This window comes from Myotis daubentonii, chromosome 19 (assembly GCF_963259705.1).
Source record: "Myotis daubentonii chromosome 19, mMyoDau2.1, whole genome shotgun sequence".
Classification (NCBI taxonomy): domain Eukaryota; kingdom Metazoa; phylum Chordata; class Mammalia; order Chiroptera; family Vespertilionidae; genus Myotis; species Myotis daubentonii.
Window position 1 is genome coordinate 27,632,281 of NC_081858.1, and position 13,976 is coordinate 27,646,256.

Below are 13,976 nucleotides of genomic sequence, written 5' to 3' on the forward strand. Positions count from 1 at the left end.
GGATCCAGCTGATCGGGACTGGGCAAGACTGGCCAGACACGCCCTGGAGCCCTCCCGCGGCCCCTCCTCAGCCCGATGGTGCACTGGTGGGGTCTCTCGGCCTGGCCTGCGCCCTCTTGCAATCCGGGACCCCTTGGGGGATGTCGGAGAGCCAGTTTCGGCCCGATCCCCACAGGCCAGGCCAAGGGACCCCGGGCCTCTAGTGTATATATGTCTAAAAAAACGCCCAGGCCCCCAGAAGCATTGGTGTGAGGTGCAGAATGGCCTGAAGGTCTGTGGGTGACAGAGGAGAAAGGTGACACACCTCCCAGCAGACACCCCGAAAGCCTTTGCGGCAGGTCTTTCCTCTGAAGTCCCCCTCTCTCCCGATCACCTCCTGCGTCGGTGTTTTTTTCCCTTTCAGATACAAAGAGCAGCTTCGGGTCCACAACAGAGTGGATCAGAAAGGACTGCGGTTTCTCATTATACCCTCCCCCCCCACACACACACGCACACACAAACATGCACACACATATACACATGCACACACACATGCACAGCCCCTGGATGGGACATGTGTTAGAGTCAGCGAACCTACGCGGATACATCATCACCTCCCAAAGGCCGTCCATACGATGTCTGCCTCTGTAGCCCCTCCCCTGAGCTGGTGCAGGCCGTGTGGGGACCCATCGCCCTGTGAGATGCTGGCTTCGGGGGCTGGGATTAGGTTTGAGAGTCATTCGGTGCTTGCTGCTTGGATCAGTGGTTGCAGGCTCCTCCCCGGCCCAGGCCCTGGTCGCGGCTCGTGCAGGAGGCAACCCATCGATGTGTCTCTCTCACATCGGTGTTTCTCTCTGTCTCGCCCTCTCTCTTCCACTCTCCCTGAAAATCAATGGGAAAATATCCTCAGGTGAGGATTAACAACAACAACATGAGTCATTGGGAGCTTCTAGAAGCATCCAGACAGGGTTGCGGTGTGATGCTCACGGGGCCGCAGCGTCTGGGGTCTGCATCCCAGGGCTGCAGTGGGGGCGGCCTCCAGGCCCGGTCCTCCGGGGGCAGCGAAGGAAGGAGCGGTTTGTGAGACGCCGCCCCGCGGAGGGCCCCTGTGGCCGAGGCAGGGACCACCGCCCTCGGACCCGGCTGTTAACGTGGCGCTGTCCTTTCCCGGCGCTGCAGGAGTTTGAGATCGAGCTGGAGGGCTCCCAGACCTTGAGGATCCTGTGCTACGAGAAGTGTTACAACAAAACGAAGATCGCGAAGGAGGACGGCGAGAGCACCGACAGGATCATGGGGAAGGGCCAGGTCCAGGTGAGGCTGCGCCGCCTCCGCCCGTCTGTCTGTCTGTCTGTCTGTGTGAGTGTCCGTTAGGCCCCAGCGTGTCCCCAAAGGAAGTCCAGTTCCCCTTGTTTATTCAGCTGGGCTTTGGGGGGTTCCTCAAGGCAAACGGCGCTTCTGGGAAGAGCATGATGATCTTGCCCTGGCTGGTATGGCCCAGTGGTGAGAGCGTCGGCCTGGGCACCGAAGGGTTTCAGGTTCAATTCCTGGTCAAGGGCGCGCACCTGGGTTTCAGGTTCGATCCGATCCCTGGCCCCGGTCGGGACACAGGCAGGAGGCAACCAATCAGTGTGTCTCTGCCACCTTGGTGTTCCTCTCTCTCTGTCCTCTCCCTCCCTTTCGCTCTCTCTAAAAATCAGTGGAAAAATCTCCTTGGGAGAGGACTGAAAAATAACAATAATAAAAACAGACTTTATTTATCACCAGTAGCCCAGTTGTAGAACATTCCCATCACCCCAAAGCCATGTCCTCGTTCCCACGACAGTCACTTCCTGTCCCCCAGACCCAGGGGCTCCCGAGAGGAGTGTAGGGAGCCCCGTCCTGGGACGTGGCCACAGGGGAGGGGGGTGCGGCTCAACTCTGACCCCCGACAAGGAACAGTGGGGATTTCTAGCCCAGGAGTAGGGTGAGGGGGTGTCAGTGGACAGAAGTCAGAGAAAACATCAGGGTGGGAGGGTTCTGGCTGACCGGACCTAATGGGGCTCCTGACAGAGGCAGGCCAGGGCGGGGTCAGGGGGTCAGACATCGCCTGGGGGCGGGGTCTGGGGTCAGACATCACCCGGGGGCCAGAGGAGAATAAGAAATTGGGTCAGTTGTTAAGGGCCATCAGATATCAGGGATGGCCTCTGGCCGAACTGACATAGCAGGATTCTTCTGTCTTATCGCTGGGCTCAGAGGATGTGCCAGGAGGAGGCCTCGCTGGAAAACAGCCCGGAGCAGCCTGGCTAGAGTTTGCTCAAGGAGAGAGTCTGTCAGCTCCCTTGCCACACCTCCCGTGGCTGTGGGAGTCATCTCACCTTCCGTGTGTGTGTGTGTGTGTGTGTGTGTGTGTGTGTGTGTGTGTGTGTGGCCATGCAGAGTCATCTCACCTTCTGTGTGTGTGTGTGTGTGTGTGTGTGTGGCCATGCAGAGTCATCTCACCTTCTGTGTGTGTGTGTGTGTGTGTGTGTGTGTGTGTGTCCCCACACCGGTACCGTGGGGTGGGCCCTTCGGTGTCTGATCTGTGGTCATTGGTGGTGGAGAAGGCGGCTGGGCCCCACCCCTGGCCTCTGCCCCGGAGGGAGGGCTGATGGGAAGTCTGGCCGCGAGCATCGTCCGCCAGGAAGGAATCCCGCCCCGCAAGCGGGAGAGGATGTTTGTGACTCAGGCCCGAGTGGGCTGGCTGGGCTCCCGGAGACCTGGGCTCCCGGCGGCTTGTTAATGCACCGGGATCCCCAGGAGGAAGAAGGAGGAGAAGGAGGAGGAGGAGGAGGAGAGGTGATGAGGCCCCACACCCCAGCCAGGCCTCCTGCTCCCTGACCCTGTGGGTGCTGTGGTGTGGGGCGCCTGGGGGAGCACCTCCATGCCCGGGACCCAGCCCCCTGAGACCAGGCTTTTCCCAGTCACTCCCGGCGCCTCCCTAGTGCCATGCAGGCGGGCGGGTGGGCGGGCGGTCCTGCTGCTCGTGGTGGATGGGGTGGAGAGCTGGGGGGGGGTGCATGGCCTGTCCCCCCCCCCCCAAGGTGCTCCCTGCCCCGCATACGCACTTTGACTCAAGCTGAGTGGAGAGCACTTCCTGTGAGGAGGGGAAGGCGCAGCACCCATGGGTGTCTGACGGGTGCAAGAGCAGGTCCAGACGCCCAGCCGCCCGGGCTCCGTGGCTGAGCATCGACTGTGAACCAGGAGGTCATGGTTCAGTTCCCTCCCGGTCAGGGCACCTGCCCGGGTTGTGGGCTCCATCCCCAGCGTGGGGCGTGCAGGAGGCAGCCGATCCATGATTCTCTCTCGTCATTGATGTTTCTGTCTCTCCCTCTCCCTTTCCTTTCCTCTCGGAAATAAATTTTAAAATATATGTTGTTTTTTTTAAAGAAAGAAAACCGCCCCAGGGAGTGGGTGATGTGCAAACACTGGGGCTCAGTCAGGAGCCGGGGAAGCGCTCGGTCCATGGGCGGTGACGGCACAGAGGAGACCGCCGTCTCCAAGGAGGCGGGTGAGGAGGGAATGGCATTTCCTCCTGAGCACAGCTCCGTGCTGCCCCCCCCTCGGCGGAGGGCGGGGGAGTGGGTCCCCGTGCCAGTCCACGGGTGCCCCAGCTGGCCTTGCCAACCACCAAGCAAGCAGGCCAGCTCTGGTCCTCAGCCAGGCCTCTCCGGGCGTATCAGCGCCTGCCCTGCCTGGACGGCCCCCCCCCCGCCCCCCCCCCCCCCGCCTCCTGGAATGGGGGCAAAGGGTAGTTTTTTGTTTTGTTTTTTGTTAATATTTGTTTATTGATTTCAGAGAGGAAGGGAGAGGGAGAAAGAGAGAAACATCCATGATGAGAGAGAATCATGGATCGGCTGCCCCCTGCACGCCCCACACTGGGGACCGAGCCCACAACCCGGGCGTGTGCCCTGACCAGGAATCAAACCGTGATCTCCAGGTTCATAGGTCGAAGCTCAACCACGGAGCCCCAAAGGGTAGTTTCCTAGGCAGACTTCAGGGCAGCCGGCCACCAGGCCCACAGCTCTGGGGAGACGAGCAGGATCCAGACCATTCTCCTGAGAACACGGTGTGAGCAGACATCACCCGCCGCCCAGGCCCCATCCCCCGAGCGGCACTGCGGCCGGAGAGCCCCAGGTGGCGTCGGGAGCACCCTCACATCCCCCCCCAGACGTCCCCTTCCTGGTGCTGGCTGCTGGCCGCCTGTTTTCCCAAACGCCCCACTTGTTTACTTCGCTGGGGCTTTCGCAGTCGCCGACAGAGCTTGCCAGCCTTGACTGTTGTTTGGGGCCCCTCGTCGCCGTGTTATTCTTCTGGCTGCTTCCGCTCGGCTTAGCACGCTCTGTGCTTTGGAACCGAGCCAGCCCGGGGCTGGCCTCTCCCACCAGAGCCGCCGTCCAGGGCCCCTGCGAGGGCCCGGCCCGGGGCGGAGCCCCCTGCAGCCTGCGGCCGGTGGCCCGGGTCTCGCCTGCAGGCCAGCTCCTGCCGCGGCCTCTGGCCGGGTGGTGGGGGGTCTGGACCTCGGTGCTGGGGGTGGACGATGGCACCGAATCCCCTGTCACCGGGCCAGCTATCCAGGAGGGACAGGCGTGGGGTGTCCTCGGCTCTGTCCGTCCGAGGCAGTGCGTGCCATTATTGGGGTAACTGGCTGGAGTGTGCAGGCCCTTGGGGGTGTCCCCAGGGCGCCTCCCGCCGTGCGATGCACGGGCCAGGCAGCCGCGTTACTCAGCGTTTCCAGCGCCCACAGGAAACGGCCCCTGGAGAAGGAAATTGGGCTTTTCTGGGCTTTGGAGAAAACGGTGATGCGACACAGTTCCCGTAACCAATCGGCTGCTGGCGGGGCTGTTTTTTCCAAACAGAGGCCCAAAAAAAGTCGAAAACTGAAGGGTCAGAGGAAGCTTTGACCTTGGCGAGCCAGGCTGCAGGGGCGGGGCTTCCTGCGCACCCCAGTCAAAAGGCTGCGGAGGCCGGGGCTGCCCGTCCAGCCTCCCGCCCAGCCCTGCCCGCCCTCCGACCAGCGACCAGCGAGACAAGGATGCGAAAGGCGCCGGCCGCTCCGGCCGCCATGCGGGGCCTCCTGCGCTGCTTCCACCGGAGCCCGGGGGTCTGTGCGGACAGGCACCTGTGCGCTCCGGGCACCACCCTGTGGACCCACCTTCGAAACCTCCTGTGCAAGGGCAAGGTGGGCCGGCGGGGCCATGCTGTCTCCCCGGGGGGAGCTGTGTCCGGCAGGGGTCTCCGTCCCCTCCTCTCCCTGTCCCTTTGCTGGTCGGCTGCATTGGCCAAGTCTCAGTTCTTTGGTTGTGTTTTTTTTAAATACGGTTTTATTGATTTTTAGAGAGAGGAGGGAGAGGGGCAGAGAGAGAGATCGGCTGCCTCCTGCAGGCCCCACACTGGGGATGGAGCCCGCATCCTGGGCCTGTGCCCTGGCCGGAATCGAACCTGACCTCCCGGTTCCTAGGTCGACGCTCAGCCGGGCCAGGCACTCCTTAGGTGACTTTGATAGCGGAGTCCTGCAGGCCGGCGCCCCGGGTCCCTAGCGTCGTGATTGGGAGCTGGGCGCCGGCTCCTTCTGGGCCAGACTCTAAGCCACGAGCCTGGCCCAGCGGGAGGCCCCTCCCGGGCACCAGGCCCCACGGCCAGACCCCAGACCCAGCGCACGCTGGGGGAGGAGCCGCAGCCCGAACTTCTGGATGGCGTTGCCTCCAGGCAGATCTGTGTGAAATGGGGCGTCCAGAATTGTCACTTAGAGCGAGGACTCGGCGCTGGCTGAGCGTAGCACCTGTGAGGGTTGACGCGGGGGGGCAGGGGGGCCCCAGCTCCTGGACTGCCAGCATGGACTTCAGCTCCCATCTGGACGGGATGGAGGGAGGAGCAGGGAGCAGGGCCCGAGCCGTCACCACCTCACACACAGGGTGTCCCCGGCCCCAGGGGACAGCGGTCGGGAGCAGGAGGGCTCTCCCCGCCGGGGGCCCCTTGGCCCGGGATAGAGGTGGCCCAGGAGCGGCGCGCGTTGCCACTCGGTGTGGAGGAGCAGCGGGCGTGGGCTGCGGCCTGGTGGGGCCTCAGCACGGGTCCCGGGGCCTCTGGTAACCGCGACCCCTGGCTTTCAGCTGGACCCCCAGACCCTGCAGGACAGAGACTGGCAGCGGACGGTCATCGCCATGAACGGGGTATGTACCCGCGGGGTTCTGGGGGCCCCCGCTCACCCCAGCAGGTCAGCATGGCTCCGGCTTGTGTAGGAGGGAGGGGGGCTGGGGGAGGGGGAGGCCCGGAGAGCGGAGCCGCTGCACCGGGAGGGAGGGACCCACGCGGGGTGTGGAGCGCAGCCAGCGGCCGGGCACTGGGCATCCCTCCCGAGCACGAGGCCAGTGGCACCGCCAGGACAGACAGGTCCCCTGACGAGCCCTCAGGGCCCTTCGTGTCCGTCTCCCTCTCCCTTCCACTCTCTCTAAAAATCAACGGAAAATACCCTCGGGTGAGGATTAAAAACAAAAACGTGAAGTGGCAAATTTAAGACATTTTAGAGAGAGAGAGAGAGAGAGAAGCAAGCAAAAAGTCAAAAAATTAAATTAAAAAGAGAAGCAGTGGGGTTGTGGGGGGAGGTTCCGCCAAACTGGTCCTTACACCGCCCGCCCGCGCGGTCCTGCTCCTGCTGATTCGGACCCGGGCGTCCCGGCGGCGGCCCCGCCTGGCGCTGGGATCTGGGCCTGCCTGCCCCCGGGGTGGGGAGGTGCGCCCCGGATCCTGGGCTGTGAGGACCAGAGGGTGACAGGGCCGTGCCGTCTCCTCCCCCAGATCGAGGTGAAGCTCTCGGTGAAGTTCACCAGCAGGGAGTTCAGCCTGAAGAGGATGCCGTCCCGGAAGCAGACGGGGGTCTTCGGGGTCAAGATCGCCGTGGTCACCAAGTGCGTGTCCGGGGCTCGGGCTCTCGGGTCTTCCCCCCCCGCCCCCGAGGTGTTTCTGGAGGACAGAGCGCACGCGGGTCTCCCCTCTGTGGACGGCCCGGTGGCTGCCTCCCAGGCCCGGGGACACGGGGTGCCTAGCTGCCCCCATGTTTCCTGCACAGCTTACCCTACAGGCTCGGGAGTGTCCTCATTCCTTCCCGATGCAGGGGGTTGGCCCACACACGCCCCCCACCCCCGGGACTGCGAGGGCAGGGGTCTCTCCCCCACTTGGGTCTGTCATGACCTGGGTCCCCGTTGCAGGATGGCGATCCCCCCCCCCTGGGTCACGGGTCAGCCAGGAGCTCTCACCTGGCGCCTTCGCCGCCCCTGGCTCCAGGCGTCCAGACAGGCAGTGGCTGCGCCCAGGGGCTCACACGGGGCTGCCGGGCACTCACGTGCGCCCCTTCCCCGCAGGAGGGAGCGGTCCAAGGTGCCCTACATCGTGCGCCAGTGCGTGGAGGAGATCGAGCGCCGGGGCATGGAGGAGGTGGGCATCTACCGCGTGTCCGGCGTGGCCACGGACATCCAGGCGCTGAAGGCGGCCTTCGACGTCAGTGAGTGCGGCCCTGGGCAGCGTGGGGCGGGTGTGGGCGGGGTGGCCGTGCTGCCTGCGGGTCTCTGTCTCCCTCCCCTCCGCACACCAGGAAGCTGACAGACACCCAGACCCCAGGGGCCCTCAGTGGCCACCGCAGCCCACAGGGAAGGCGCTGGCTTAACCCCTGAAGTGGAACACGTAACCGTGTCTTCCTGTTGTCAGAAGACACCACATCCAGCCCCGGCTGGTGTCGCTCAGCGGATAGAGCACCGACCTGTGGACTGGAGGGTCCCGGGTTCGATTCCCATCAAGGGCATAGGCCCGGGTTGCCAGCTCGATCCCTGGCCCTGGTCGGGGCATGTGCAGGGAGGCAGCCCATCGATGTGTCTCTCTCACATCCATGTTTCTCTGTCTCTCCCCCTCCCTTCCACTCTCTCTAAAAGTCAGTGGAAAATGAGGCTTAACAACAAATAAAAAGGCACCGCAGCTGGGCGTTGGTTCAGGATCAAGCCCCCCCATTCCTTCCTCCTTCCCCAGCTGCCCCTCGCCCAGCGGGCGGTGTGGGGAGGAGGCTGGGAAGGAGTGGGGTGCGCGGCTAAGGGGAGAGGCGCCCCGCAGGCAGGCAGCCAGGCCGGGGAGCAGACCCGCGGCAGGACGTGGGGTAGCCCCTCCTCCCCTGTGCTCTGTCCAGACAACAAGGACGTGTCCGTGATGATGAGCGAGATGGACGTCAACGCCATCGCGGGCACCCTGAAGCTCTACTTCCGCGAGCTGCCGGAGCCGCTCTTCACCGATGAGTTCTACCCCAACTTCGCCGAGGGCATCGGTGAGCGAGCGTGGGAGCACCTCCCCCTCCCCTCTGGTCCGCATGTCCGTCCCCCCGTCCCCCCCCCGCCTCGGTCCGAGGTTCAGCCCAGACTCTGCGCGTGTCAGGGGCACCCAGACCCGAGCCGGTGCTCGAAGGCCTCCCTCTGTCCTCCGTTCACCTTCTGTCCCCGCCCCTCTGAGGAGCTGGGTACACGCCCGGGGGTGGGGATGGGGTCGCGATGGCTCCTCATCCTCCTCCCTAGAACCCTTTCCTGCTCCCCTAAGGCCAGGTCCTGATACATCAGCGCGCCCGCCTTCAAAGCCGGGCTGACGCCAGGTCAAAAGGCGGGGTAGTGTCGGGGGTGGGGGGGGTGCTGGTGTAGGGGCAGCTGCAGCCTCTGCACCCTGCCTCCGGGGCTGTTCGATGGGGGACCTCGTCCCCCCGATCGTGAACAGGGTGATAGGGGGTCCCCTGGGCCTCGCAGCGTCCTGCTCCTGGGGCTGCCTGTCTCATTCCGTGCGTGGCTCCCCATGCCTCGGGCTGTTCTGAGCGGGAGGCCGGAATGGCCGAGTGGGTGTTCCCCGTGGTGCCTTTGACCCCTCTCAGACAGAGAGAAGGTGTCCCAAGGGGCTCGGCCCCACACAGGCTCCTGTCACAGGCTCCCGACCGTGTGAGCCCGAGGATGACCGCCCTGGCTGTCCTATGCCCAGCGACCCCAAGAAGTGACAGGCCTCCCCCCCCCCCCCCCGCAGCTCTGTCAGACCCTGTGGCAAAGGAGAGCTGCATGCTGAACCTGCTGCTGTCGCTCCCCGAAGCCAACCTGCTGACCTTCCTCTTCCTCCTGGACCACCTGAAAAGGTACCCCCGGCTCTGCCTCAGGGGGGCGCTTTCTGCGCCCGCGGGCTCCCCTCAGACTCCTTGGCACCGGGGGTCACCCACCCGCTCTGGGCACTAGAGCCACGGCCACCTTCTTCCCTCTCACCACCGCCCCCTCTGCACCGGCCTGAACGTGAGGGGCTTTGCCCGGCCAGCGTGGCTCAGGGGTTGAGCATCGACCTATGAACCAGGAGGTCACGGTTCGATTCTCGGTCAGGGCACATGCCTGGGTCGTGGGCTCCGTCCCCAGTGGGGGGCGTGAAGGAGGCAGCTGATCGATAATTCTCTCTCATCATTGATGTTTCTCTCTCTCCCTCTCCCTTCCTCTCTGACATCAATAAAATATATTTGGGGGGAAAGAGTGAAATGCTTGGACCCCACCCACCCTGTCTTGGCCAAGGTCATGGCCCAGGGTTGGCCCCGCCACCTGTTGGCCTCAGGTCCTCTCCGTCTAGACCCGGGAGCACGAGGGTGGGTCTGCCTCCAGCACAGCCAGGGGCCGGTCAGCTGTGCTGTGGAGCCGGCCCAAGGCAGAGGGGCCCATCACCACGCTCCCTGAGGACTCCGGGGTGGCCCGGCCCCGGGTCTCCCCTCTGTCCTGGAGGCGGCGTCCCAACAGCACCCTGTGCTTCGGCCTCTCGCAGGGTGGCCGAGAAGGAGACGGTGAACAAGATGTCCCTGCACAACCTCGCCACGGTCTTCGGCCCCACGCTGCTGCGGCCCTCGGAGAAGGAGAGCAAGCTGCCCGCCACCCCCGGCCAGCCCATCTCCATGGCTGACAGCTGGTCCCTGGAGGTCATGTCCCAGGTACGAGCGGACGGGCTCCAGCCCATGGCACCCAGCCTCACCCAGGTGTGGCCTCTGCCTGCCTGCTCCCCCCGGAGTCCTGCCAGGCGCCACTCAAATTGTACAGGGGAGCCCTAGCCTGTTTGGCTCAGTGGATAGAGCATCGGCCCGGAGACGGAAAGGTCCTGGGTTCGATTCCGGTCAAGGGTACATGTCCAGGTTTCGGGCTCGATCCCCAATAGGGGGCGTGCAGGAGGCAGCCGATCGATGATTCTCTCTCATTCATTTTTCTCTCCCTCTCCTTTCCGCTCTGAAATCAATGCAAATACATACATATTTTAAATTGTACAGAGGAGGTGGCCAGAGAGGGACCTGCCTAGGGAGGCCTCTTCCCTTTGCACCTCTCTGGGCTTCTCGGGGAGCTCCCTCAGGGGCACCCCGGTGTCTTGCCGTGAGGGGCTCATGGCCCCGCAGGAGCCCTCCGCACCCCGAGCCGGCCTCAGGGCCTCAGTGACCGCGCCCCGGGCTTTGGTCGGGAGGACCTCCCGCCTGCGCTGTGAGCGCCCCTCTGAGCTGCCCCCGTCCCCCTGCTGTGCCGGCAGGTCCAGGTGCTGCTGTACTTCCTGCAGCTGGAGGCCATCCCTGCTCCCGACAGCAAGCGACAGAGCATCCTGTTCTCCACGGAAGTCTAACCGCCCCACTCCGTCTCCGAGAAGCCGGCAGAACGGCTGGGACGCTCCCGGCGAGACAGGCCGCCACGGAGCAGGAACCGCATCTTCTTGAGGCGTCCTCGGGCCGCCCCCCGAGAGCCGGGCCCTCTGCCAAGAGACAGCTCGCTGCCCAAGGCAGGAGGCCAAGTGGCCTGGACAGTGCCGGGCCCCTGAGCTCCCGCTGGCCTCCGACTCTGGTTTCCCGCCACCAGAGGGCGCCCCAAAGCCAGCACGCACGGCTCAGAGTGCAGGCCTGGCCCCCGAGACCAGGCGAAAGGAGTGGGGTTGTTTGGGTTTTTTTTATGAACTTTTCAGAGTTTCAAAGATTTCTACTGGATCCCTTGTCAAGATGCACCCTCTCCGGGGAGAGGGTGACACGAGCAGCTTCCCTCACGGTCGTGTCTTGAAGAAACATTGCTGCTGCTTCGCACCGTGGGGGCCCCAGCCCGGCCCGCGTGGGTGGGGGCGCTTGGGTTTCCCTGACTTAAAACGTTCGACTCCTGTGTGCAACAGGGCGTGCAAAGCTAGGTCAACACTGTGTAGCGTCGGACCCCTTCCGCCTCCTTCCTCGCTCCTCTCGCTTTCTAGAAGGATCTCTGTGCAGAAAGGGGTCTTTTTCCTGTCCTGTCCTGCGGCGTTGTGTTTGCAGATCACGTGCCCCTTGGAAGGCAGCCGCCCGTGTAACACCCGGGACCGGCCACCAAGGGGCGGGAGGCCCGGGCCGCGCACTTTATGGCTCCCTCTGCAGGGAGAGTGACCCCTGCCCACCGGCCCGGCCCAGCCCAGCCGCCTCCCCGCCGGGCACACGCCGGGCACACGCTGTTCTCTGCAGCTGACAGGCCTGGATCTCTAGCTTCCCCCCCACCCACCCCCGGCTTCAGGTCCTCGCTCTGCTGAACAGACTCAGTACATTTTTGTAACAGTTTCCGCTTGCGGCATCGGCATCGGCTTGTTTTAAACTTTGATCCGAATAGCCTTTTGATACTTGAATATTTTTAAGTTTTATACATAGTTTCTAATTTTTCCCCGGACAGACTCAGATACCTAATAAGATAGGAGAGCGGCATATTGTCTTCCTCCGAGCGCCAGCTCTGTCTTCATCGGGAGCCGCATCCCAGAGCAGGCGGGAGGACAGCCGTGCCCCCCACCCCCACCCCGCTCTGCACACCCCTGGCACTCCTGCTAACCCTCCTGACCCTCTGGCTGAGAGGAAAGAGAATGGGAAGCCACACTAAGTATTTTGAAGAAACAGGTCTATGAACATTGTATCCGTCTTTTTTTTAAAAGAGGGGTTGGGCCCCAGCCGGTTTGCTCAGTGGATAGCGTGTCGGCCTGCGGACTGAAGGGTCCCGGGTTCGATTCCGGTCAAGGGCACGTCCCTCGGTTGCAGGCCCCCTCCCCAGCCAGGCTCTGGTCGGGGTGCATGCAAGAGGCACCTAATCGATGTGTCGCTCTCACATCAGTATTTCTCGCTGTCTTTCCCTCTCTGTCCTACTCTTTCTAGAAATATCCTCGGGTGAGGATTAAAGAATAAATAGAGGGGTGGGGCGAGGAGAAAAGAAGGGACAAGGTGTCCACGCCGGTCTTGCAGGAAGAGAGGATGTGATGCATCGGAGGAGGGAAGCCATGGGGTGACTCAGGAAAAGGTGTTTCATTGTCACGTGATCGCGCCGGTAACCGGTGGCGCTGCCCCACGCCCCTGCCCGCGTCCCTGGGGAGGGGGCAGGAAACAAGGTCACTGAAGGTCTTACGTCTGCATACTGTATTTATTTAGTTGGACTTTTTTCTCTCGAGGAGAGCGGACCCACCGCGTTAACGCAGCCCCGCTCTCCGGCGGGGGGGGGGGGGATGAGGGCAGGGCGCGGGGTTCTCTGGCCTCCGCGTTTCTGGGCCCGGTGGGTGGGTTCCCGGGGTCCCTCCGGCCTGGTTCCCGCCCTGCCGGGAACACACTGCTTAGGAGCGCTCACCCGCCCTGGGTCCCCTTCCCGGGTCCTGTGATTTGCATCTGTCGCATTGAAACTGGAAAGCAATACATCCGCGTCTGTGCCAACGCCCCCCCCCCCCCCCCCGCCTCCATCCCGTTTTATTTATATGGAATGTGCGCTTCACGAGGGAATGGCCGCCCCTCCGTCGCTGGAAAGGCGCCCCTTCGCTGGGCTGGCGTGGGGGGCTCACCAGGGATCCCCAGCGGCCCCCGTGGTCCCTCTGACATGCAGCCCCCGGGGGGGCGAGCCAGCAGCGGGCAGAGGGAAGCCCGGAGCCCAGATTCAACCCTCGCTGCTCGGCGGCCAGGCCCAGGCGCTGCAACAAGAAATGAAGCCTCCCGGGTCTGGAGCCCTGAGGTTTGTTCCGTCCTCCCCGGCCGCCCGCCTCCCACCGGGGAGGGGCCCGGGCTGGGCTCAGCAGCTCCTTTCTGCCTTTGAGCGCCACCATCTGTACCGCGTGGGGGAAGGGACCACTGACACTTTCATTAAAGTTGCCTGAGACGACCTGGCCTGCGTGGTGATTGCTGCACGAAGAAGGAAAACCGCTCGGGGTGGGCAGTGCGGCAGGTGGCGGGAAGGGCCGGGTGCCCCCTGGGCCTCGGGGAGGGAGGCGTGCCCGCCGTCATGGAGGGGCCGCTGGACGGTGTCGGGACACGGAGCAGCATCCGTCACTTTGAGGAGCGAGAGCTTCGGGCGATCTGGTTTGAGAGAGGACAGAGGGAGCGTCAGCTGTGCCAAGCCCAGGGGCAGGGGGGCGCCGGCCACACCCGGCCCGGCCCTGCAGAGCCCTCAGCCTCCTGGTTCCCGCTGGGGCCCAGGCTCGGTGGGTCTGGCCTCTGTAGCCTGCAGGCCCTGGCCGCTCTTAGCCACCACGGCCTCGCATTGAGTGTGCCGCCCCTAAAAGGCTATCGTGTCTCTACCCCCACCTCCCCAGTCCTGTTTGGAGACCTTTATTATTTTTTTAAAATGTGTTTTTATTGACTTCAGAGAGAGGAAGGGAGAGGGAACGAGAGAGCGAAACATCAATGAGAGAGAATCATGGATCGGCTGCCTCCTGCATGCCCCCTACTGGGGACCGAGCCTGCAACCTGGGCCTGTGCCCTGACCCGGGATGGAACTCTGACCTCCTGGTTCATAGGTCGACGCTCAACCCCTGAGCCACGCCAGCCGGGCATGAAGACCTTTAAAAAAAGTCCTGTTGCATCTCTGACTCGGGGTTGACTTGTCAGGCCAGAGCTGACGGTCCCCGTGTACCTGAGAGCAGGGACTCTGTCCGGCCGAGCCCAGGCCACTGTCGTCGCCCAAGAAGTGGGACCACTCGCTGCTGCCCAGCAT

General features: G+C 63.7%; 1 protein-coding gene across 2 annotated transcripts in view; it reads left to right on the forward strand.

The window, feature by feature from the left end:
- BCR (BCR activator of RhoGEF and GTPase) overlaps positions 1–13,145 on the forward strand; it is a 72,901-nt gene extending 59,756 nt beyond the window's left edge. For both annotated transcript variants that reach the window (XM_059676270.1, XM_059676271.1), the window contains 8 exons: positions 1,159–1,290; positions 6,108–6,167; positions 6,793–6,902; positions 7,356–7,495; positions 8,168–8,302; positions 9,037–9,142; positions 9,805–9,967; positions 10,549–13,145. In XM_059676270.1, the coding sequence (XP_059532253.1) occupies positions 1,159–1,290; positions 6,108–6,167; positions 6,793–6,902; positions 7,356–7,495; positions 8,168–8,302; positions 9,037–9,142; positions 9,805–9,967; positions 10,549–10,638 (936 nt within the window). In that variant the 3' untranslated portion in view covers positions 10,639–13,145. The remainder of the gene's footprint in view (positions 1–1,158; positions 1,291–6,107; positions 6,168–6,792; positions 6,903–7,355; positions 7,496–8,167; positions 8,303–9,036; positions 9,143–9,804; positions 9,968–10,548) is intronic.
- Positions 13,146–13,976: the final 831 nt, after the last annotated feature.